Source organism: Anarhichas minor, unplaced genomic scaffold, assembly GCF_050575085.1.
Source record: "Anarhichas minor isolate MPS153535 unplaced genomic scaffold, ASM5057508v1 ptg000027l, whole genome shotgun sequence".
Classification (NCBI taxonomy): domain Eukaryota; kingdom Metazoa; phylum Chordata; class Actinopteri; order Perciformes; family Anarhichadidae; genus Anarhichas; species Anarhichas minor.
In genome coordinates this window covers 8,689,676-8,715,751 of record NW_027466473.1, presented here as the reverse complement: position 1 = coordinate 8,715,751, position 26,076 = coordinate 8,689,676, and the positions used below count along the sequence as shown (strand labels likewise).

The following is a 26,076-nucleotide window of genomic DNA, read 5'->3' as shown; positions in this document are numbered from 1 at the left end:
TGCAAGCACACATATTAAAGTAAATCAATGTTATAATTTTAAGAGGAAATGTATCATGGATCAGAGGAAAGCAGCTTAGGAAGATACGGTTAACTGCCAGGGGTCTTTTAATATTTGGATAAAAAGACTTCACTAACTCCCGCAATGATCAAGCAGACAAGGAAAGCCTTGGGTCCTCAGGTCAGTCACATCTATCTGCCTCTTACATTCTGCTGCAGTGGAAGCACATTATTTTTGAATAGATTTCACATCGCGCAATTACTCCAGCGGATGAGGTTTGTTGACTCACCCCTGCAAGCCGGCTCGGTCTCATTCCACTGTGGGTTTTGTGCGTCCACGCACTCGATCACTACGGAGCCTTGCTCCAGCGTGTAGCCAGGGTCACAGGAGAACTCAACCACTGCACCCACGCTGTAGGTGGAGTCACCGCCGCTGAAGTTGCCGTTCTTGACAAAGGGCTCATAGCACATGCCTTTGGCAAAAGCTGCGGACACGAAAAAGCACACGGCATTGGACACAAGTGACGAGGTGCCGATTTTCTATTAGGAAGCTCTGCAAGCTGCATGATCAAACCTGCCTTCGTATCTGATTGCTGCACCGGTGGAGGTCATTGTCCCATCTGTGGTGAACTCTATAAACAGGTAACGTCCAGTACTGAGCACACCCTCATTGGGCAAATACTCAACCTCATAGGAGTCGTACACAGGGGGAGAGTCTATGTTGTTGCCATTCTTAATCAGCAGCCTACAAGAAAACACACACACACACGAGGAAGAGAGTTTAAAATAGACGTAAGTGAGCCTTGAAAGGTAAGAGAAGCATTAAAAACGAAGTTCCAAGCTATCCGGGAGCTGCTCGCTGTTCCAGTTGTGGCTGTAATAACTTTGTGATAACATTCTCCACCACTTGGTAATGAGGTGAATGGCCATGTGTGACGATAGCCATGTGGATCAGTAGTTGCTGGAGAAAAATGTAATGCAATTGCTGTTTCCTACCACTCACTACCCTCTGCAGTCCCTCCAATTCCTTCGCTTGATAGAACACTGTTAAAGGATTATAATGATAAAAGGTCCCTTCAAATTCATCTGTCACTCCCTAAAGATTTTGGTTATTTATAGCCTCTATCCACAGGCATACTGTTATTCAGAAAATTAGTTTGAAGCTCAGTGCCATTACCTGAAGACATACACAACATTCACTTTGTACACAATCTCTCAAACGTGCTATTGATTTATTTTTTTTATTTTTTGCAGTGTGCATACACCACCTGTCATCATCCTCTGCCAGAGCCACCTTCTCAAAGTGAATGTGGAGCTGGTGGCCTTCAGGGGCCTCCAGGACCCAGTGGCACGTCAAATTGTTGCTGTAGTTGCCAGGGAAACCAGGAGAGACGATACGACCATAGGTGGCATTTTTTATCATTCCCCCACAGGATGCTGCATGAGAAGACCGTGAGAGGAAAGAGGAAGGAGGACAAAGAGTTGGAGGGTAGGACAATATGAGAAAGGTAATGACACCAACCATGGTAGGAGGGGGGTTTGCAGTAAAGTCCCTGTCTGAGCGTAGATTGTGTCAAAGTCCAGTGGATTGTGGCCGGACTACACTAGGGGGCTCACCTGGGTCTAAGAGTGTGTGATGGACGTATGGATGTAAAGAAAGGAGAAAAACCGCAGCAGTAACACTGCAGCAGTAACACTATCGGTCCAGAGCAGCTGCAGGCAGGCACAGAGAAAGGTTGGAACTGGCAGATGAGCCTCTACCAGCAGGAGAAGGATAGTCATGCAGCGCAGATCTAATTAAGGCAGCCGGGTCCAATGGCCTTGTTTTTGCCCCGTCTCCAAAGAATAGCTCCCCGCGCTGCTAATCACATGCAAACACACTCATTTGGTCTCGGAGTGTAACTAACTGACTCGATGGGAGACAACCTGGTGAAAGCTCCCGTTAATCAAAATCACCTGAGAGGAAAGCTAAGGAGAGGGATGCTTACAATATACCTCACAAGTTTAATTGTATTTGCATATTTTAAATGTAGAAATTGCTTCTGTTGGATTCTGAAAAATTTGGATTTATCTTAGAAGACATTTGGATAAATGCATTTAATGAAAGTTATTATTTTTGCCTAATTACATTGTGGACTTGTTTTTTTTTGTTGCAGTTTAGTGAGGGGCTACCTCGATGCCCTGAACTGCTTCTAGTGTTAATGACCTACTTCTTGTCTGGCAAAAAAACAACCTGTTTCTCTTACCCACACATCGGGGCTCCTTTCCACTCCAGTAAGGCGTGGTTGCATTGCGACAGGTGAGCATTTTGGGGCCTTGCAGCTTGTAGCCAGTGAAACAGCGAAAGTCGGCTTCTCCGCCGGGGTGGAGGTGTGTCACGGAAACTTCTCCACCAGCAGGCTCTTTGGGGAATGCACAGCTCAGCACAAAGGCTGGAGAGGAAAGAAAGTCCAACATGAAAAGAGTGCAAAGGACACAGTTTAATAATAAATGCAGTGAGTAAATGTTTTCATGTTATTTTTGGCATCGCTGTGGCTTGTAACGGGCCTTAACATCCTCGAAACGGAAATGCATTATTTGATGAGCACTATTTGAATGAATATTCAGTGACTTACTATGGAGGAGGATAGATATGCTAATTTGGTTCTGCCAGTGTTGTGGTTTGTCCGTTGTGTAACTAGTTATGCACAAGACCTCACAGAGAAAGGAGTCCACAAACTAGTTTTTCTTAAAATGTCCAAGCTCTGGAAGTGGAAATAACTCCATGTATGATCTGATGATGAAACACTTCATCCAGAGACCTGCTTGGTCTGACTTTTCTCCCAAATTTTAAATATTCTACCAGCGTCCCCGAGGCCTGAGGGAGATTTTCAATGTAAAAAATGACATTGTGTTTCATTCTGCACAAAACTCCAATTCTGGCCAAAACAAACTGCCAACAATGTTAACTGGCTCCACAACATAATCCTCTGTGTCCTGCATTGTGTACTGTATAACCCCTGCTGTTGTGTTGCATTGTTGACCACGTTGTCTTCCCTCCAAAACACCACTGAGCACCCATACGCATTTAGATATAAATGGGGAAAAAGACAAATAGTTTTTCCATTCTAATAAGCATTCCCGTGTCTCTCTCTCACTCGCTCTCGCTCTCACACACGCGCAAACGCACACACACCAACCATCAACTTTGTCTATAAACACCCCCAGCTCTAAATGAATTGCAGTTTACCAGTTCATGCGGTATGCAAATGTGCAGAGACATGTTTGCAGCACTACAGTAATTAACATCACTGTGTGGCGCGGTGTAGGGCCACTGCAAATACTTTGACAAATGGAAATGTTCCTCATCAGTTGAACATCATAGGGCCGTAATGTGATCGCTGGAGGAGGAATTGCCTCCGCGGTGATTGTCAAAGAGTCGTGATTCCAGCGGGGTAAGATCAATGTTCCTGGTCTTGCTTTGCATTGTTGTCCTGTCCTTGTTTTTGAATAAATGGTGTAGGATGGGATGGAGTTCGCATGGATAATGGAGTGAGCTAACCAAGTCTGTAATGGAAGCTATTAAACAGCCTTCTCTTCCTGTCTAACGGCAGCACTGTTCTACCTCATTAGTGTAGGTACTTTAATGACCAGACTAAAACTTTTAAACTTCTGCCGATTGTGTGAATAACAAAACAAGCAAACTAATTGGACCCACTTTGGCTTGTGCTACAATCGCAGTGTGATTGTGCACCGTCAAAATTACAGAAAGCTCTTAAAAGCCGCAACTTTACTCAAACTTTGCAAGATGCAATGTCGTGTTGCAGCTTAATGGAGTGTATGCAAAGCATTTAATAGGAGCTAATAGTAGAAGGAGAAAACAATAAGCAAAAGGGCATTGCGAAAGACCCGTCTGCACTGAAAATGTACTTGCAGTCTTAAAAGCAATTATGATTATAATCGGGCACGGGCTATGCAGTGTAAACACCTTAATCTACTTATGTTAATATGATTAATGTTGTTTACAGAATGAAGACATGGACTACAGCAATTTACAGCTTAATAGTTGAAGGGTTGTTTGGGGTAAGCCCGTCTATAGAAATTTAGTTTAGGCGTTACCTGTTTGTTTACATCCAGCTATTGTTTTACTTGATTGAACATCACAGAACTATATCACTGCAATAGACAGTGGCATGAATCAAAGAAGTAGAAATGGCAACATCCTATTACCGTTATGTTTACTAAGGAAATCAAAAGTGAATGTGAAGGGCTTTTCATTCATTGTCATTCAAAGATGTCCAAAAAACAACTCTTTAGCGATGTTGCTAGCGTTACCTTGATGCTCGACTGGGTATTCAATCATGTTATTCTATCAATCTTTGAACTTCAACTCAAGGGAAAACTGCCCTAAATGCATAATGGCCATAAAGGCTTGCAAAGCTGCCCCCCCCCCCATCTACTGTGTTTTTAATCTACCGACTACCGGTTATTCTTTCACACAAGCCACTGGTTTCCACCATAATGAAACAGGCCTTTCTTTTGCACTGAATCAGTGAGCCACAGGGACGAGGTACACTGCCCTCGGGTCATCCATTCAATTCATAGTTTATCACTAGCTCCAATGAACCTAGTTATTGCCATTATCATAGCAGCATTTACATCCCTATTGAGCATGCAGCGGGAGAGCCGGAGGCAAAAAAAAATGTGGAGCCAATTCCTGAAGTATTAAAATTCGTGCAGCCCCCATTCCAGGATATGTGGTGCTGGGCCATAAAGTCTGATTGTTTTGCCATTACAAATAATAGATCCACGGCGCAGACAGCCAGGTAGATTAGCTGATGGTACTGTAGGGCCACGGGAAACAGATGCGTCTTTAGTTGTTGTTTCCTTGTCGAGGGGAGGAAATGGTCAAAATGGTGATATGCATGTAAACCTTTCAGTTTCACTATGTGGACGAGCAATTCTGATCAAATTTCAGCTTTTGCAAAGAGAGTATGTTTTCTGAATCACGAGAACTGTTTTAAAAGCCAGTATTTGCGATTGTAAAATGATACAATGCTGGTGGATAAACTTTGTGGTGGAAACAATCCACCACCCCACTGCGTTCCCATGTTTCTCTCAAAATTACACGGTTTTAGATGAAGGAAGGCATCACAGGTAAAAAAAATAAGGAGACATTACTGACATAAATGCCGTCTGACAAACATCTTTTATAAGTGATATGTATTGGTACTTGCCACAACAGCAAAGCTGGTATTGTTTTCTCCGGTGTGTGTGTGCGCATGTGTGTGTGTCATCATGGTAAAAATGTGGTCCTGGAGACACCTACTGTAGCTTCACGGGTGTGTAGTTGAGATTAAAATGAAATGTCAAGTTCGAAGATGGGTGTGGTCAGAGCAAGGGCGCCGGAAGTAGTCGTGAGGAGGCCATTGGCCCCCTCACTTTATTCCCCTGTCTGATGCGTCGTCGAAGCTGGTTTGATCCCATCGCTGGATGGTCTCTACTTTAATATTGTTTTAAAGTAGTGTCTATGAAAGAATAAGAACGAGGAAAAAACTATCTTAAAGCCTCTGGGATTTAAATGGCACAGTTTGGAGTTAGGAAGTAGTTTTTTATGTGTAGCTTGTCATAACCAATACATAATCATCAGGCATCTGAACATGAGTTAAATGTTTTTTGTGTTTTTTTTCCCTTTTATTTTTTTGTCATTTCGCAGTGCTTATTCACAAGAGTTCAAGAGGAACACATCCTGTCGTGCTCTCTTTCTTTCTCCCCCTCTTATCTGTGCATGAGCGATGGATTTGTCCTGGCTTCTTTGAATTTAAAGTATTTCTGTTGAGATTGCTTCCTGCCCTTTCTCACCTTTCTGAAATTCAAGTATTTTTTTTGTCAACAAATATGGAACCCTGAATCTGTACTTAAGATTCAATACTTGGTTACGGTTTCTTCAGCCCTCAGTCGAACGTTGCACAGAAAATAAACACTTGGAGCGACTCCTGCATTCACTCACACACTCCTCCCATTAATGAGCCTTATTCTGCTGCATGAACCATTTTCATTTGCCAATCGGGAATGCTGCTCCTCAACCAATAATGAACAAATATGGTTGACTAGGGCACAATAGATGAGGTGAGGAAGCCAGTGAAACTCAGTTATCCACCGTATTTGGGCAGACAAATAAAATGCATTTCAATTTGGGCCTAATAATGTTGTATTTCACGTGTCCCCCGAATCCCCTAAGGTAGAGAGCTGGAATGACATAAAACTTGGCAAGGTGAGGCCAGGAGATAATGAAACAGGGTGACAGAAAACCAAACACAAACAATGAATGCAGTGTCGATTGTTATATTTAATGACAGTGTATTTGGAGAATATTATCCTCAATGTGTTACATGAACATTTCGAGAGTAAAACGTTTCCGAGGAGAAAAAATCCTGTGCTGACGAGTAGTCATCTCTAGTCAGTTGTTGTTGTTGTTGTTTTTTATGTCGCAGTCCTGCAATTATCAGGTGACTTGTGGGAGAGTGTGACTCACTGTATCTAAGCCTCATGTCCTGGCTGTGCCCCAAAGCATTACCTTTTACAGAAAGATCGATAGTGTTGTCTCTGGGAATGTGATTCAGTTGTAGAAAGCCAGACGGCATAGTTCTGCCATGATATGGTCTATTGGTATTTATGTGGTTGGGTTAAAAACTCGATTTTAATGGTCATTTACTCAATAAAGGCTTTTAAAGAGATATAACTTTGGACCAGAGGCATCTCATCAATGCTACTGAGAAGTTGTGGCAAATTGGTGCATCACTGCCAGTGGTAGAAGTCCTCTGGCCAATAATTCTTGTAAAGCATTGGCAATGCCATCGATTATGATCTATAGACTAAAATCCTGAATTGACAATTCAAGCTCCCCTGTAGATGTCCGGAGGTCAAATATGATGGCAATCATTTCAAAAACTAAAAAACAAAGAGGTTGTGGTTAATGAATTAAATTTGCATATGCAGAGTTACATGTATTAGTGTCCACAATGCTCATGCATAAAAAAACAAACCTTTTTTAAATAAATGACTGGATTACTTGAACCCTTTTGTGTCAAAAATTTAAAATATAGCATTTACTGGTAGAATTCTTCTTTTTGCCAAAGAATACTTTTGCATGCCAGCACTGTAATTAACCCATCGTTATGCTTTCGCAAGAATGGCAGTGATTTCTTTTCCATGTTCTGAATTTATTTAGTGTGCTCATTCGGGTGCTAACGCTTTAGGAAGAAGTATCGTGTATGTACAAATTTTAAATTGCAATGAATTCTTACTACAAATGGAGTAAGGATGTCATTTGTCTAATGCAGTGCAAGAATATAATTTCCTGCAAAAAAAAAAACGGAATCTGTTCCATGTATAGGAGGACACATGTATATGCGTGTGTATTAAGGGAAAAGATAAAGATGAAGATGTTCTCCTCATGTCCCACACCCCTACGTCCCACTCTATACATCTAAATGGTAAAGCACGCCTATAATCATGTTCCAAGCGTCGGGCACACTGCTGATGTTATAGAGGCATCCATCAGTCTGTCATCGCAGGCAGAGCCAGCGCTGTAGCAGATATTAATTACCCTGAGCCGAGATCCATCTCTCCACAGTTCTGTCTCCTTCTTCACGCTTGTCCAATCACATTTCTCACAGCCCATTATAAAAGGACAAGGTGACACTCTGCTAATCAAGGAGAGGAACACAAATTGAAATATCTTTTTCCCCTCCAATATGTCTCCTCTTCTTCTAGAAATCGGATCACGGCATTTTTTCTCATCAGAGTAACTAAATTTGTCCCATCGAAATTCCAAAGCAAATAGGTTTATTGGTGGAAGACTACACATCTGAGTGCAGGGTTTTTATATGCCACTATTGCAACAATTACAATACAGAAATATGTCTGTGAGAAAGTGTTATATACGGTTTTATAGGGTCATAAGAATTGATATCATTAAGTGGTGAGGAATACAGTAGCGCCAGACACAACAGGATATCTGAAATTATTTAGAGGTGCTGTGTTAAGTTGACTTCATGCGTCCTTCAGGACGAGTGAACCTCTTTCTATTAATTGATTAATTTACTTATTTATTTATTTTTCTCTTCCTTGACATACCTGCATAGTATACACTTAAAATACTCGCACAAACAAAAACGACTATAAATCTGTACCATATTCTGTTTAAGTATGATATGCTTGTATATTTCCTGTTGCACTTTTGTCTAAATAATATGTCACCTGTTGTCACCCTGACAAAATATAACAATTAAAAGGTTTATGTTAAGATGAAGCTCTCTTTGTATCAAAGTTAAGTTATTTTGAAACAACATATTGAGAGGAGTATGTTGGTGCCCTAAGCCAGACATCCCCTGAGAGAATTGATCCTTTCAAAGTCCAATCATTTAATGAAACGCAAGCTTAATTTCTTGATATGGTCAACTGTCAATTGGTGTCGGTTTACATGCACACTATTGTCCATGTACGAGTCCTATCCTAGTTGAAATCACAGAGGGGTTATGATATAGAACACAAAGAACCTGGACAACAAATGACTCCCTGGCCTTTCTGTATCAAGGTGCAGGTATTACCATTTTCTGGCTTTTACTTATGGATGTCCTGACCACTTTTTATCATCCAAGATTTATTTAAATTACAAGAAAATAGAACAGCAAATTAGTTGCATGCAATACATTTAGTACAGCAATTTAGACATGTTTGACATGTGCATCTTCTAATTCGTTTTGTAACTCTGCGTTTCACCTGCTGTGTTTTTAATGGAGTGTGTTTTTGAGGGCTGGCATTCCAGGGGCAAACATTTGAAATCATATGCAATACTTTGACTATATTCATCATAAAAAACAAAATAAATCTCCACTCAGGTCGTCCTCAGTTTCACTTAAATGCAATCCAGGGTAGCCTATAGATGATTACAGCTTTGATCATTATATATTTTATTTAACTGATTAACAAACACATGACTGGTGTGGACGGCACACAATATCCTGGAAAATATTGCACCACAATACTGTATAGGATTTATACTGAAATTCAACTGTTTGTCACAATCTGTCCCCATCAATGCAGAACCCTGTATGATCTGCGCTGACCCCTCGCTGTCATCATTCAGCCTGACCACACACCGCAATATTCACACATCAAACAGCGACGGGCTGATTTATCTCACGTCAGCGCCACCGTTTTGATGGGCACTTTCATTTTCCAGCTGATGAAAGTGCCACAGTAATGTGGCGGAATGAATGTTTTGTCCACCAGCTTCCACCATCAACTCAAATCGATGGGGCATGTAATTGCTGGCCACTTTGTGTGATTGCTAAGATAAACAGACATTGTTGCAGACATGGAAGATCAATGTCACGCACAAAATAAGCGAGAGAAAGGGAGGAATTTATGGGCCATCATATTCACCGACAACATACGAGTAACTATCTGCTGACAGGTTTTGCGGCCGACGTAACCCTCTTATGTAGTTACTATTTGATCACATTTAATAATTCATTCTCCACAGAGACAGGGCGCAATTAAGTCCCACCCACACCGGAGGACAACAATTCATCACTCTCCATTGACTTTGTAATGCGTGAAAGTGCTAGCAAACGCATTAAAGCTGCTCTGTGGTGGGAGACACTACCGACAGGGTAAAGAAACCCAAACTAAGTTAGAAGCTGCCGAACCAAAAGACGGAGGATACAGGCACTGAGACGTGAGGCATCGGCAGGAAGAATGGGGAAACTGAGGGGATCCACCTGTACAGCAAGCATTTTGTCCAAATGTCAGTTTTAGGCTAACTATAATTCTGCAAGTTGAGCTGAAACTATTTTGACAGTATGCATCATGTGGATAAATCAGAAAGCTGTGCAGTACGCAAGTGCCTTAGCTAACTACAGTAGCTTGCTGATGGCTAACTTCATCATTTTAATCATCATCATTTTAGGTCAACTGCACCCCTGGTATAAGGTGCTAAAATAATCCTTTTGCATGATGAAATCCAAAGTTTTTTTTTTACTAGCTGCAGGCAGCTTTCAGCCCTTGGTAGCAAATTGTGGCGCTGATTGTTTTTCACTCCGGTGGTTTTTAGAGTGACGCTCTGTCTCTCTGGTTTTAATCTCTGCAAAGGCCAATGAAATTAAATGCTCACACAACTATTGAATGTGTTAATTCCAATGGCAAGCTATCCTCCCTCATGCCATAGAATTCTGACTGATAAGTATTGGAAAAGCCAGTACACATCCATGGGTCATTCAAAAGTGGTACGACCAAATGCAACAAATACTGCGGAATAATACTGAGCTGTTTCCCCAATATGACACTAACATATAATGTGATCCCATTGTGAGCAGGGCTAAGCTGATCAGTATGTAGTTGGACACAGTTTGAATAAAGTGACAACATAGCTATGGTACTGGCTCACCTTGGTAATGCAGCAGGACAAATCCGGAGTCGTGCTGTTGGTCACTACGAAATCGGATGGAGATCTGATTGCTCCAGCTGCGCAGTACGAGGCCCCTCATTAAGACTGACTCATTGGCAAGGATGAAGGGTTCCCGGCCACCCGTGTCCTCCACTGTCACCTGCTCCCCCTCCAACGCACTCACATTTAGGACCTAAAAAAAAAAAAAGAGAGACCATAACAAATGATTACACACCAGCCTTCATTGCTGCACGTCTGTGCATCTCACTGCAAAGGGTCTTTGTAGAGTAACACACGGCACAGGGCATTGTATTTGAAGCACATTTATTTCCATCCACTCTGGAAAAAAAAAAAAACAATAGATTCATAAACTTTTAACTCCAACACAGAAAATCAAATTGCATGCTAAGTGTTGACTTATGAGGTCTCAGTTCACACCAGATGGGATCTTAATTCAGCATCCCCCGCTGTTGTGTTTCCATTTAAAGCCAAGTTCAGTCTAATGATGTTGCTCTGAAAAATGGGTCACCTGCTGTGTTACTTTGCTCAGTTGTCTACAAACAGTCACACGGGGGTCTGTTTGGTTTAGTCATTTCTTCGTTAACCTGCGCCCGGGTTGTAGACACCTTTTTTTGAGTAATTCTTGAATCTGTCTGGGTCACTCATGGTTTGTTGCATGATTGACTCATCCTCTTTCAGTGTTTGCCTTGTGTCTGTAAGCCACTCCGACAGCCGTGCTTTATGTCTTCAACAGGTTTGAACAGCATCTGCAGCTAAATCTGGTGAAGGAACCTCGGGAGGATTGCATGTAGTTAAACTGTCTGGATAATGAAGCACTGACACATTTTTGGAGCAACATCTTGATTCATTCCCCAGCAGAACTATAAAAGAGGCATGCTAATCCAACAGCAGGTCATGGTCATTATTCCGTAAGATAAAAAAAAAAAGACTTTCACTTGTGTTTGCAGAAGAGGGATTACTGACTTCATCTACTTCCAAGGTGCACGGAGAAGGCAAAAAGTCTTCATTTCTGTTTGCATATCAGTTTTAACAGACTTATTAAAGCTAATTCAGGTTTGAATCAATTTAAATCAAGTTAAAATCATTTGAAATTCTTCATTCAAGCTTATTCAATTCTGCTAAATGTTTTGTGCATTGGCCGGTACTAATAAAAAAGAGGAGATAAAAAAATATGAATACAAAATATCACTGCTCAGAGCCCAATTTTAAACCGTGTCGCAACAAGATCCAAAAATGACAAGTCCACCATAAAAGCTAATTCAACCATCTACTTCAAGCTCTAAGTGAGAATCACAACATGTTTCGAAAGCTAAAGCTGTCATGGGTAGTGGGCTCAGGTCTGCCATGAGGCAGAAAAAAAGGTTGCCCTCCATAGGCCGATGTCCCTGAGGTAATACTGTATGTGTGCAGCAGTGTTAGTGCAACAGCGGTCAGGATGAGCACGTCGCACGACGGCGGCAGCGGAATGAATTTGGCCAGGTTGGCTAACTGTCACTCAGTCGAAGTAGAGCTGACAATGAGCGCAGAGAGGCTAATGGACACTCTGAGAGTGAGCTTAGAGGTGACTTCTTCCTGAATGATCCATGAGGTCAGCCGCTTTGATTGATTTGATTTTTATCACAACCAGAATTAAACACTCTGGAGGTTTTCAGACCAACTGAAAACACGGAGCGCAAACACTAGATCAAAATTGTGTGTGTGTGTGTGTGTGTGTGTGTGTGTGTGTGTGTGTGTGTGTGTGTGTGTGTGTGTGTGTGTGTGTGTGTGTGTGTGTGTGTGTGTGTGTGTGTGTGTGTGTGTGTGTGTGTGTGTGTGTGTGTGTGTGTGTGTGTGTGTGTGTGTGTGTGTGTGTGTGTGTGTGTGTGTGTGTGTTACAGAATCACCTCTGTATGTTTTTAATAGAAAAATTGTTGCAGGAGCTTTAAAAAATCGTGTCAGAGTGAGTAATAAAGGAATGCCACATGCTTTTAGAATCCCTGTTTCTCAAGGGCAACGGCAATGACAAAGCCTTTGGCTCAGTTCTTTTTCCCCCCACTTCTGCCTTTGTGTCTCTGAGTTGATATGGAGAGCTTGGCTGTTGGGGAAAATCGGGTTACTTCAGCTACTTGCTCATTTTATAATTTCATAGTTCACCCCACAGTACAATACATTCTTTCTCTTTCAATGTAACATGTATACTCTTATATTCAAGGAATGAGATGATGCCGAAGATAATTTTGCTAACTACGCGTTAAACTCGATTGACAAATTTAGACAACAATGGAGTCTCAACTAAAATGATATCTGTGATTGATTGTGTGCATTGCAGTCTTGTAGAATATAGCTAAAAGGAAAAGGTTGTACTTTGTTACTTTAAGCAAGAATGAATATTTGTTTTCTTCTAGTCAAGTTGTATTTATTGGGGATTCAGAAAGTTAAAAGATTAGAGCCTAGTATTTCTTTAATTATTCAGTAATATGTTTCTGTGGCCTCCGCCATTGTGTAAAGCTGGTGACACAATGAGAGATGGCTGATAGTCCACCACGGTTCATAAATATTTCAGTCAAGCATCTCTCAAAAAAAGAAGAAAAAAATCGGGCTGGAAATCAAATGTCCCTCTTGTTATAGCCCTCTGTGAAAATGGTGGAAAACCTCTTATCTCCCCCCCCCCCCCCCCCCCCCCCCGCCTGCTGGCGATCAAAGTCTAGAATCAAACTTGTTCGCCTTCCTTTATGATATCAAAGGATGGTATTCCCAACATTTCACAAAATGTAATTGTTGTAAAATGTAATGACAAGTCTGAGCTAATTAGACAAGCAATATCTACCAGCCATACCCACTACAAACTGGGCTGCCTGTCAAAACATGTTGAGCAGATTGCTAAAAACAGTGTTATTTTTGTCCAATCGTGATTTTTTTTTTTTTTTTTTTTAAATGACTGTCTCCTACTGACAAAAAGTTGTAAATGTTTTACTGCCTGAACTGCTGTCATGTATTTTATGTTGGTATCTGTCAGAGCTTCCTCCACTGACTCATTGCTTATATTATAACTGGCATCAAAACGTATAACCATATCACTCCTCCAAGAGCCAACTCATGTTTGCTCTCTGTTCTGCATTGATTGTCGATTGTACTGCTGAGTTTGAAAGTATTGAATTGATTTGCTCCGCATACATACAGTCTGTGATTCCCTGACTCCTTGCATGCCTTGGTGTTGCGTTCGATCAATGGATGGGATTCCTAGCCTCGGCGAGTAATCAAGGATGAGGCCTTTGCAGATAATGTCCCCGGACATTGGAACACCCATTGAGATTAGAAAGGATACATCTTAATTACAATTTACTCACTTTGTCCTATCATGACAAAGACTGAATATTTAATCTTACATCTGATGGTGTCTGAGTCCCCTTAATCATTAATATTATTACAGTAGATTACAGGTTTTATTTTGTCTGTAGCTATTTGTTTTCATTTAAATTCAATTTCATGAAAAATGTTCTCTATTAAGCACTTTGGATCTTCCTTCCCTTCTTTGTTTTCAATGAAGAGGATGTTTTATGTTTATGTGCAAGTAGTTGCTCTCTTAGTGATTTAAAAGATCATTTTTTGACAATTTTGTTGTTGTTGGTATTAATTGTTTGTGCGTACACTGATATTGCATCAACTTAAAATCATATCCAGTGAGGTCAAACAGATTGTAGGGCCGTGACCTCCTGGTATACATACACCAGGGATGCTCATGAAGGACAGGTAAGCAGATAGTGAACAGGGAGCAGTTGGACTGATAGCCCCAGAGGGCCCTATCATCTGTCATCCACCCTGGGACCTGTCAGTGCAGCCAGCAACAGCTGTCCTGCCTCAATTATGAATCATTGGCCATGTCAGGAGACATCACACTACCTTATCTTCACCAGCGCTAGAGCCAAATGCCCGGGGGGGACTTCTTTCTCACTGTCTCACTCTCTGTGTGTGTGTGTGTGTGCGTGCGTACACACACATGCATGTTCCTCTGGACTGTAATGAGAACAGGCTTGTTGTAACCCCTAGTTGGAATCTCCGCCTCAGCAGACACATTTGTGGGACCGGGGATTTGGCTGACCAAGCACACTCCTGCACCAGAAACATTATCGGAGGATGCCATCTAAACATTGTGCTGCTCCATTTTGAGGATTGTGTTGAGAGAACAGAGGATGTCTGTTTTGTTTTTTTAATCCAGGTTATTAAAGGAAAGCTCTTAACAATGCACAGAATGTAAGACTGTCCTCCAAGTGCTCTTTCAAATCTCAGTCGTTCACCCTCCAGCGTTTCTTTTCTCCCTCCAACTGTTCCAGTAAAATATTTCCTGAGTAAAATCAAAATGAGAGGACTAGAGGAGAGAGGGTCATCTCTCTCCTCTAGCCACTGTCTTTTCAATCACCCCATTGTAATGAACAGACCACCTTGCACAGCCACAACTGCACTCAGAATGCAACAGATCTCCAGAATAAAGGTTTCAAAGGAGAACAATATTAGCTTGAGTCAATACCTCGATCTCTGTGTTTTCACCAGAATCTTTGTCGAACACAATGAGCTTCCAGGGTGCTGCAGTGTTAAACTATGTGAGTGAGCAGAGCTGAAGATGCATCTTATCACATCCAAACAGAAAGAAGGCTGGCATAGTTTTTAATCTGTTACTATAGAGTCATTGCTGGTATCTAACACTCCACATAAGAGATAAACTAACAAGACTGGATGGAAACCTGGTAGCCTATATGGACTGTGTGGTCAAATTGTTTAGAGGATAGTCTTTGGTGCTGCATCTAAAATGTGAATTCATGGAAACTTGACGTTCATCTGCAATTTTCTTTCGTGGTCCCAATAATCCTGCAGTGGGCTGCCGTATGAGCGCAGTATCCAGACCTCATAACAAAGACTATGCATCAAACCCTTCAAATATAGGATTGCGCAGCAACAACAACCTTGTATGTATTGAGGAAGTGGATCAGATAACTGATTGTGTGCGAACCTGCGTTCAGCGGAAACACTGGCAATTGCTTTTAAGTAAATTTGGAGAAATAATGGGGAAACACCAAAGCTGTAACAGCCAATGGTGTAACTTCATTACTCAGTAACTTCATCACTCACACGGGGACTCGGTGACAGACTTTAATGTTTACAGGGCTGGCCTTGCTTTGCTGCGGCTCAGCCAAAAAAAATCTGTATCATGCAATTAAGGAGTTACTGTCTAAAAGAAAACAAGAAAATAAAGGGCAAGAAAAAGTTCTGCTGGTGCTTTTGAAATAAACAATCTGTCAAACAAATTTGCCTTTTTACAGATGGCATGTAATCTTTATTCACTCTTTTATTAATTCATCCGTAAGCACACATATGAGTTAACTGTCCACAGAGGCGGTATCTCACTGATAATTTAATGTTGAAAACATCTGGTGGTGCTCCGCAATGAACATTTATACCGACTCACAGGAGCCATTGCTGATGCAGAAATGAGCAGTGTGTAATCAAAATGATCTCCCTATACATGGAAATTAAATGACCCTGCTGCTGGGGGCAATAAATCAACAGCCATTGGACTTACCAGCTGCAGTGTCATCATTACTATTGCTGATGCAGGGGAGCACACTGGTAGACTACCTACCTCATCGCCCCGTATCTAACGCTCACATTTGAATAATCTTAGTACACCACCAGTTGGTGTTTTTGTGTATCTCCTGATGAATTAATACAAAAAAAACAACTCCTCCAGTGTTCATTATATGGAAAACGTTATCTTAATTGAACATTCACCTCTATATAAACAACAGCCAAGGCCATTTCCTGTTTGCCCCGCTGTCTAAAACAATGGATCCTTACCAATCAGCGAAAGCTCAATGTTAATGAGAATGTGACAAAGCTGGTGGTTGACTACAATACTAGCTTGCTCATTGTCACTTATGTCACATTTGGCAACCCAGTCGCCAGAAAAAACCTGCAAACCACGACTCGTGATTATACTCGCAATCGGAATCAAACACTGACAGCTGCTGACACCGTGTTGTGTAGTTCTGCGTAGTAGTTCTGTTTATACTGTCTGCTTAGAGGACACATTCCACATGCGCGGCACGTTACTGCTTGCAGCGTAGCGGCCACTGAGGCAAGTCCGCATGGTCAAAACAAATTGGCGGTAGACAGACGGCTGCGCCGAGCCTATACAGTATGTGTACACCCTCTGATGAAATGTACGCAATGCTGACCCTGGTGGACGTGGAAAGTATAGCTTTCATTTTCACTGGAGATGTATTGTGATGTCAAAAACAATCATCTGGGAGAAAATGTATTCCCTCGAAATGTATTGACATTGCAGTCTCATTATAAGACATTAACATATAACAATTAATTTACTGAGATCCTGTAACGCCTCCACCATATAGTGACCGTCCTCTCAAATATTAGCATGTTCCCTCCAGAAGCTGACAGTAAAGTAGACGTGAAGCCCCTCAGCATTAGAAACACGCTCATAAGATGAGACTCTTGCTCTCTGATAAATCAGCCTCACTCACCGAGGTGCCTCTTGGGCCTCAACATCCCCGTTTATTTGCTGCAGTGTGCATTTTTTTTTTGCATAGATTTAAATTCATACATTGTTAATTACCCTACATATTTTCAAGCGTGCTTCATCATGACACTGAGAGATTTGGAGAGAACGTAGTTTTCTGGCAGACAGAGTTTTCTCTCTTTTGACAGCTAGCTGGGTGGAGGAGCAATTAGTGTCACCTGAAAGGATTCCTCCCGGGATGACTAGGCCCCATGAAAACTCATCTCAGAAAAGCCCCGGCACCCTAAAAAGCTCATCAAGATCAAACTGGCCTTCTTTATGTCCTCCTTTACTCCCCCAAGGCACAACATGATGAAGGCTTCCCTCTGCCTCATCTCAAGTTGATTAAAGGCAGCGAGCCCGTCTTGGCCTCCATTACTCAGTCAGGCTCAGTTTCTCTGCGACACATCTGCCACGTGTTGCGTCTGTTTGTGCTGCTGGGGAGTCAGAGAATGGCCAAAACGTGTGCGTTAATACAACGTTTAAGATGCGAGGAGGGAGGATTACAGGCATCATTGTAGGGCTATTTTAAAGGGGAAACGTTTTTTTACAAAAGTGTCAAGACTTGCCCTCGGTGGAAATCCCATAACACTTTATTGTGGCCCTTTCATTTGATGAGAGCACTGGCGGTCACTAGACACCAACAAAACAAATAAACAAATGTAATCCCCCCCCCCCCCCCCCCCACCCCCACACACACACACACACATCAGACTCGGCCAGGGTCAATGCCATGAGCATTTTCTTCTTTTGTAAGAAATACTGGAATTAAAATGGGACTGCCAGGATCAATACAGCAATTCACCCAGCACAGAAAGGAGGCTGTGTGTCAAGTATTTCTGCTGCTTATTAGCATGGCTATTGATTGGAGTCAGAGGAGCGTGGTCACAGAAGCAGCATCAAATACCAATCGTTAACCCTGAAGTCGGCGTTTGCTATAAACACTTGGCATGCACGGTAATATCTCAATCCTCGAAGGGGCATTTCACTGGCGATCCACCTCGACCGTGCTTTATCCCCTCCTCAGATGTAACTCATTAGCACATGCAGCCTTGAGCTCATTAGATGTTCGGTTCTTAAGTTTTTATTTTGTCTCGCTTGGAAACTTCTGAAACAATATTTACTCATTTGAGGATGAAAAACTTGGATGCTATAATTTTCGCCACTGAGACTGGAGGCATTTGTTTCATATTTATAAGCTTCAATTAAAGAAAACAAACGAAGAAAACGTTGTGTTCTCTTTCACTTGGTGGTCACTTGCTGTTTAAACTAACATAATCAAGACGCTTGAATAAAATGTATTGATTTGAAAAATAATCACATAGCAAGTCAAGCTAGAGTGGTTTAAATGTGTTGCGGTGTCCTGTTTAATTCATCCCCATGGTTCACCACCAGAGCTGAAACTGATTGAGACGGAGTAGAGGAACTGGACAGATAGAGAAACTGATAAATGCGAGCAGGGTGGAAATGGAAAAAAGGGTGAAAGAATTGGGAGAGGGATGGAGAAGAGCGAAAAAAATAAGTTATACAGTATTGACCTCAAAATCCTCCCTCACCATCTTTTTGAATGATGCTCCTTTTAAACCTGTGAGAAAATGGAAACACTCCCCCAATCAGCCTTTGTGGCAACGGGAGAAATTGGCCAAGTCTGCACTCGTAAACCCCTGAAATGTATCAACCACTCTCAGTCCTCCCCAACACAATACATTTTCCCTTCAGCGAGAGTGCAGGGATGTGGCCACCATGAAACAGAGCTGGGACAACCTGTGCAGAACCTCAGGTGGTAACTCCTTGAGACCCAGGCAGGTAGATCAGTGAGCTGAGGAGACGGAGAAATCGGAGTGGGACAGATGGCCTGGAAAGAGCTGATAGCTAGCCAACCCATCGGATTTACTTGATCAAATGAAAAAAGCTCCAAAACAGATTTTAAGTACTTTAATACCTCAGCCCAGTTCTGGAAAACCTCCATCTGTCCTCAACTAAAATCTTATTGCAAAGTGACTGCGTAGATGGATATAGAGGACAGGAATAAGATGTGCTTAAGATATCGACATTTCACTGGCAAAAAAAAATGGATAAATAAACTATTTTCACATGTGTGACACGGCTCTTTTGACCTGTCCATGAAATAAAAAAGGTCAAGTTGGTCTAGACACTTTATATACTCAAGTGGGTGGTAGATTGATTATTTACATTTTATATTTTATTATTTATATTTATATTTAAAAACCTCCCGACAGTATAAGGGCAAAACTGAGCCCATATTACAGTTACCCGCTCTGCTTCAACGTTATTCATCTTTGCTAAATTTGATATCATAGCTCGGAATGTCAGACAAAAAAATCTATGTCTCAACAATTAACATTATATAATTTGCACCCCACCTATTCAAACATCCTGCACATTTTTGACATGTTAACTTTACTAATGTGCAATGCACATTAAAGTGCAATGCCTTTTAAAGAAATAATTATTTGTATTTTACTTTATCTCTGGGGCTGAAAGTTGGTGTTGCATCAGCCTCCTCATATTTGTGCAGTTATTCTGCAAATAAATTGTAATGTGTCCAGAATCACCAGATGGAGCAATGCATTATCTGCTGTTAGCTGTGGCAGAGGGGTTGTAGAGTCAGGCTGAGGGCAGTAAATTCTCCCGATACATTTTTCATCCTCCCTCTCCTGCAAGATGCCAGACTGCTGAAAGGAGTATTGACTAAGCACCGAAAAGGTCTCATCTTGCTTATTTATTCCCCACCAATGTGATTCCTGATGGAAATCAGAGGGTTCTCTGAGTGCCTATATTATATTTTACTGAACCATACATCAATATAAATATTTATCACAGTCACCTCATCTGTCCTTCAGAGTTTCCCTCCAACAAATTCCCTTCCTTTGCCCTTGCAAACTGCTGGTCTGTCTGCTATAATGACTCCCTACCACAGCAGAGGCAGGCAGCCAAAACAAGAATGTGCACCTCAACCAAAATATCCCTCCTAAGTCTCCTAATGCATAGTGCTCGACATGTTAAATGGTATCAGAACCAAAGCGAATTCTAAGACGTATGTTTCTGTCTCTACTAAATCTATTGCCAAAAATCGGCAAACTGGCCATGATGCCACCAGAGAACTGGCAGAGGAGAGTCTGTGATCCCTCCAGAGATCGACATACAAGCTCATCAGAAAAGTGGAAGCAATCGGTTTATTCGCTTCAACAACAGTTCATTTCTTCTCTCTTTTCTTATTGGATAGTGTGATTTAAAGGATTAGTGTCTGAAATGACATGCGTGAAACACAACTAGAAGTATAGGACTCTCACAGTGAAGGGACAGAGCATTGGTCAAGCTGTTTCATTAATCTATTTGGCATGTGTTCTGCTGTTTGCCATTTCGGAAAAAAATATTGCATTGCATGCTGCTCAGTCAATCTGTTGTTAGTCACATTATCTTTACGATTACGACACTGCAGTCACGTGCCTATACACACAATTTTAAAAAGATGTCACTTTTTCTTGCTCGTGCAATAATCAATATTGCAAAGTCAAAAATAAAAATAAAATCCTGTTTTATCTGTGTATATCTACATACGTGTGTGTGCACCTATGTCGGATCAGTCCTATCAAACGGGCAAATCCAATGAGACTACAGCTACATGAGTGTCCATCTCTTTCTGCAGCAGGTGAGTGTGGAGGTTCTGAATTGTTGATAACTAAAAGTCATCCCTGTGTAAAAACTGTCCTGCTTGCATAACATTTTCGGTGCACGCTGCTCCTCTGCAAGTCTAATTTCTGATCTCCTCTATTCCTTTAAAACCTTGGGACCTGGATAGCTTCCAGGCAGAGAAGCTTCACTCAATGCTGATGAGACGGTATGACACATACTTGACTTAAATTTCTCCCTTTCCATCTTCATTCGCTAGGAAGGAACAAAGAGACCATGGCTCGTCATTCTCATCAGTCGTGCCAAGCAGTTGTGTGTGTAGTTTGCCGTTAGATCGCTATCAGTTCAGCTGTAGGAGGGAGGGAGACTGTGGCCCCCATGGTGGTACTGAAACACATGGCTCCCTGCTGTTTGTTGGTACAATAGATGTGTGAGGATAAAATGTCTATAAGTTCCCGTCCCTTGCTGTTTTGATTCACTGGAGAGGACGTGGAAGTTGAGATCTGAAATATCAAATGTGATGAAATGCAAGTATATGTGTGTGTGCATGAACATGTGCAGGTAAGTGTGCACGTACCTATGTGGTTCGAGATTTACTTGCCTTACCCAGAGGAAGCTTTCAGAGAAAAACCAATACAAACACATATACTCTGTCAAGACTTATCTTAGCCCTCCAGAGGCAGCAAGACAAAGCTCACACATTTTAAAGTCCCCGGTGGTAAATGAGGCGGTTGAGAAATTGCAAATGCCAGGGAACGCAAGCACTGACAGTTAATTTTTATAACCTTTTTGTGAAAAGACTTACCAAGCAAGCATTTCAACCTGAGACAGACCCCATCATTTGTGCCCCCATCTACCCACTCACCCCAGCAATTTGTTGCCTGTCTATCTCCGTCAACCCACACAAGACCAGCGGATACTGTAACAGCTGGCACTAAACCAAAATGCTCTTGACTGTTTGAACAAAACCTTTTCTTATTTTACTTTCAGACACCTGATTCTGCAGTTCCTCTCAGCTCTACTGAGTTTATGGCATCTTTCAGCTCATTGTTATTTTCTTTTATGGTCTGCAACGTTACTGTTTTGGTCAAGTATCACTGCTCTTACTATTTTTTTTGTGAAAAACATCTGATAAACCAACTGTACGCTAACTGCCCTGCATGAAATGGAAACTAGCAAATAGCTAGTGAACATATCGGAGCAAGAGTCCGGTTATTCCTTACTGGTGGAGACTAAAACCAGTGGAGAGGAGAGTAAATAGTTACTGTTTTACAGTGCCTAAAACAATCTATTAAGTTGGTTTAAAGATGCAATTTAGAACTTTATCAGAAGTTGAATGGATAGTTTTAAAATTGCTCATCAGGGACAACATCACAGTGAGCCTTTAGCACTGACCTGAACCTCAATGCCATATCCCAGGTAGACCGTAACCAGGTAGTTACACTCCGCTCCAGACTCAAGCTGCTGCAGGATTTCGATGTTGCCCTCAGGGTCAGTGAAATTCAGGCTGCATGGCTCTGTGGGAGACAGTAAAAAGACAAGTGATTCCCTTTTTCCCGGACCACTGATCTCTCTGACAGCACACCTGTGTCACTGTGGCCACATAACCCTCTAACTATCTCTGCAGATTTCCTCCCCGACACTATTCATCTGGGCCCGTCAGCCCTCTGTGGCCAGTGGAAAGGACAGGCAGGACACATCAGGGAAAATCAGATTGTTTCTGACACATGAGCGATTCTGTTATCCCCACTGGAGGGATGAATAGTGGTGTGCAGCATGCGAAATGAACACTGGCGATGTTGATGACCTGATGCTTAATTTTCTTGCCCTCTGGGACGGATGAGGTTAATCTTTGGGGGAGGAAGTACCCTCAATATAGAATTTCCATCAGGGCAAAAGTTATTTGGATGCGGCTGCTATTTATTGAATAAAGTCATTTGAATGTCATCTTTGAAAGTCAAAGGAAACATGAACATGCCTACCTGCTGTTTGCATGGTGGTGATGGTGGTGATTACTGTTGTGGACGTCGTGTTGGCCCCTTCCTCTCGGGAAGTTAGGTTAGGGAGGGGACGATCGGGGCTGGTTTTCTTTTTCAGCGCTGTTTCCCTCGCTTCTCCTTCCTCCATCCGCATTGAGGAGGGGGCCAGGGTCGCTTCTATTGGAGGCGCACTCCAAATTTGAGGTCGACTTCTATGCGATGATAAAGACGCCACTGGGTTTTCGCTGACTGAGCCTCTATGATTTGGTGTCACTTGAGTGGTGAGGGAGTCTGTTGTTGGCTCGACCTTGTCCGCCCCCCTTGTCTTAGAGGACTTCTTTTGAGGGACAGACATGGGCGGCCTTGGTGTTGTCGGAGAAAATGTGGTCAGTGGGGAGGTGGCAGCCACAGTGGCAGTGGTGGCAATGTCTGAAAAGGCTGGGGCATCCTCGTGGGGCACCAGCTGAGTGACAGGGTCCCTTGCATCTGAGGCAGACACAGAGCCTGGCATGGTGGAATATGCAGCCACAGAGCCATCCCTCTTAAAAAAGTGTTGGTCCCCCTGGAAATCCCTTGAAAGTAGGTGCTCATGAAGCAGCAGGCCCTTGAGGACAGGCCGGTGGTTGGGGATGTTCATTGGTGAGACGGTGGTGACGGAGTGGACTTCGCTCTCCGTGTCCTGTGTTGACGAGTCCTTGTCTGGGTCCAGTGTCCTCTTACTGATGCCGTTGTTTTCCTTTGGCGCTAAGAGTAAAAGGAAAAAAAGAGAATATGGTTGTATTAAATACAATATTCCAGGCCAGTGAGCTACAAAAGCAACATACAGTGCACAAGAGCAGTACATCTTTTTGACAGGTTCATTATAGAATCATCAAGACTGCCAGCCTATAATCTACCAAAATTATTCCTAATGAGGTGAGAGGCTGTCCTCTTGTATAATTCTTCCACACACACATTTTATTGCTATTTAAATCGGTTCATTATCCAGTGTGCTTGTGTGTGTCTTTGGGGGGAGGGGCAGCAGCGCAGTAATCCCTTTTACTATCCTTTACAGAAGCTTAAGTAATAGCACACCAGTCCAATGGGTTGACATATGTAGGTCACTCCAAGTAAGGTACAGCATGCATGATATGATTGTATAGTATCCTATGAAAGAACACATACAGCGTATTTTCAAGTGCATCTTCAGTGTTGAAAAATCTTTTTGTGCTTGACATGCCACATTTCATGAAAGAACGTTCTCTAATTCAGATTTTAAGATGCGGACGATGAATACTGACAGTGGTGAGTAGGGGCTCGCAGAAAGCCAGTTTATAATCAAAGGCAAATTCCACAATCGCACCCCGCAGGCGGTGGAATCTCAGAGCGGAGAGACACTAAGCAGAAATAGTCTGGTTGCTTGTAAGATAAAAAGATTTTAAAAAGCACATATTTTTCTAAGGCATTCTTCTGTAGGCTAGTACTGTACTCTTATTCTCTTCCTTTTTTTTTCAACCTCACACACACACCACTCAAACAGAGCAGGCATTGTTAAAAGTTCCACAGAAGAAAAAAAACACACAACACATTATTGCGAGTCACAGAAGACATTTTGCCGGCACAAGTTGCCATTCTGACAATGACTGAATTTCAGTTAAAGAAGCACAACGCATTTAGAGGTTATCGAAATAATCACCAACCACAGATGGATGCATGCATTTGATAATTGTTTAATCTGTGGCCCGTTCCAGGCATGGGCAATGTCCCAAGTATCCTCTTGTCACACCAAAAATAAAGTGTTTTATTTTGTCCTTGTCAATTCAACCAATCATAAAAATGCCATTGTCTGATTGGTTGGTTTGGCCCTATAAAACATGGAGACGCAACGAGAGAGCATGTCACTTTGCTGATTAGCTCTCCATACGCGTCGGCTGCCAGCCAAATAGCTGAGTGCCAGGGGCGTAGCGCTATTGGTAATCGGAGCGCACGACGTGTGCTCATGGTTAAGTTGTGGCTCATTCATAGGGTTATGTAACCACTGTTCGGTACCAAGTTTACATACATTAATCAACTATAACTCGCCAAGAGATCAACCTACTGGCTACTCTACAGAATGTGGAACGCTATTTGATTACTACAGCCTACCTGTACTCTTTGGGGGATGGCTTTAGATATAAACATAAGTGTGCATTTTTCCTTACAAATTGCACAATGAGTCCAAACTTGCCATATCTACTCCATTATCTGCTACATTTCCTCACATCGGTTGTTTGTACAAATCCTAATGAATGGATGGTTCCCACCACTGCAAATCCTCCAGGCAGTGTAAACATCAGAAAGACAAATGTCTTAGTTCCTTAGTGGCTTTGACAGGACAGCAATCCTGAAATGATCAAATGTTCTCCAGCTGGCTGCTAGTTACACACACATGCTTAAGATTTAGATTTTTTTTTTCATTGTTTTGAAATGTTAGTGCTGACTGGCTCTTTGTAAGGTGTGTGTTTCTATCTTGGGAAGACAGATGTAGGAATACAGCAATCAACATATTTTTAGGACGGTGAGAGGAGCTGACTAAAAATGCCACACCCGACTCTGAATTCTTTCTTTCACTCTGTCATTTTTCTCCTTCTCCATCTAATTGCATCCACACATAAAACAATACCATGTGTGTGTTTTTTTTTTTGCATGATGTAAGAATGATATCACAAAAAGGCTGGGGAAGTTCATATAATCCTCTTATGTGTACATGAAACAATGCCATCTGCTTTCAAACCTTAATCAGCTTGAATCCGTTCGTCTTAAATGAGGCAAAAAAGCTGCCAGCACACTTTTCATGCTCGTAGATGAAAGGATGCTGTTGACACAGGCAGCAAAAGCGTGGGCTATCGCCATGGTGAGCATTTGTGTCAGCTCCGACGCTCCGAGAGGATGAATGTTGCACATCAAAACAAAGTTGAATGGTTATACGATGTTTGTGCACATTTCAGATGTCAAGTAAAATACAGCAGCATGTGACGGGTGAAAGAATGTAATGTATTCTTTAATGCTTTCCGTGGTGAGTTTCACATCCAGTCAATTGTCTATTGTTGTTTGTGATCAGTTCTTAACATCTGATTAGATTGTAAAGCTTGCATGTTCTCCAATCGACAGGCTCATTTGGGTTTATTGATCACCAGCGCCAGTTGCTTTTCAGGCAAACGTTCACTATGGAAAACCGACTTGTTTGCATTGATTCTATTGGAGCCCTCATTACGGGAAACGTACATTTACATTTTTAAATGGTGCCGGAATTAATGTAAAAAAAAATTAAGTGCGCCACAGGAGAGGCTCTGCTTTGCTCATAACAAAAGTAGTTGTAAGCCACTGTAACATTTTGCTGATGCAGAGCAGTTTTACGACAATCCAGCACACTAATAAAAGTTTGATCGGGCTACTCAAGAGGAAGAGTAAACAATTTTGTTA

General features: G+C 42.0%; 1 protein-coding gene across 1 annotated transcript in view; it reads right to left on the bottom strand.

The window, feature by feature from the left end:
- Nucleotides 1–26,076, bottom strand: part of LOC142960146 (seizure protein 6 homolog) — an 84,847-nt gene that overhangs the window by 13,492 nt on the left and 45,279 nt on the right. Inside the window, exons 2-8 of the mRNA XM_076101789.1 lie at nucleotides 22,639–23,379; nucleotides 22,052–22,173; nucleotides 10,432–10,624; nucleotides 2,246–2,431; nucleotides 1,268–1,436; nucleotides 578–744; nucleotides 290–484 (exon numbers count right to left, since the gene is read on the bottom strand). Coding sequence (XP_075957904.1) covers nucleotides 290–484; nucleotides 578–744; nucleotides 1,268–1,436; nucleotides 2,246–2,431; nucleotides 10,432–10,624; nucleotides 22,052–22,173; nucleotides 22,639–23,379 — 1,773 coding nt within the window. The remainder of the gene's footprint in view (nucleotides 1–289; nucleotides 485–577; nucleotides 745–1,267; nucleotides 1,437–2,245; nucleotides 2,432–10,431; nucleotides 10,625–22,051; nucleotides 22,174–22,638; nucleotides 23,380–26,076) is intronic.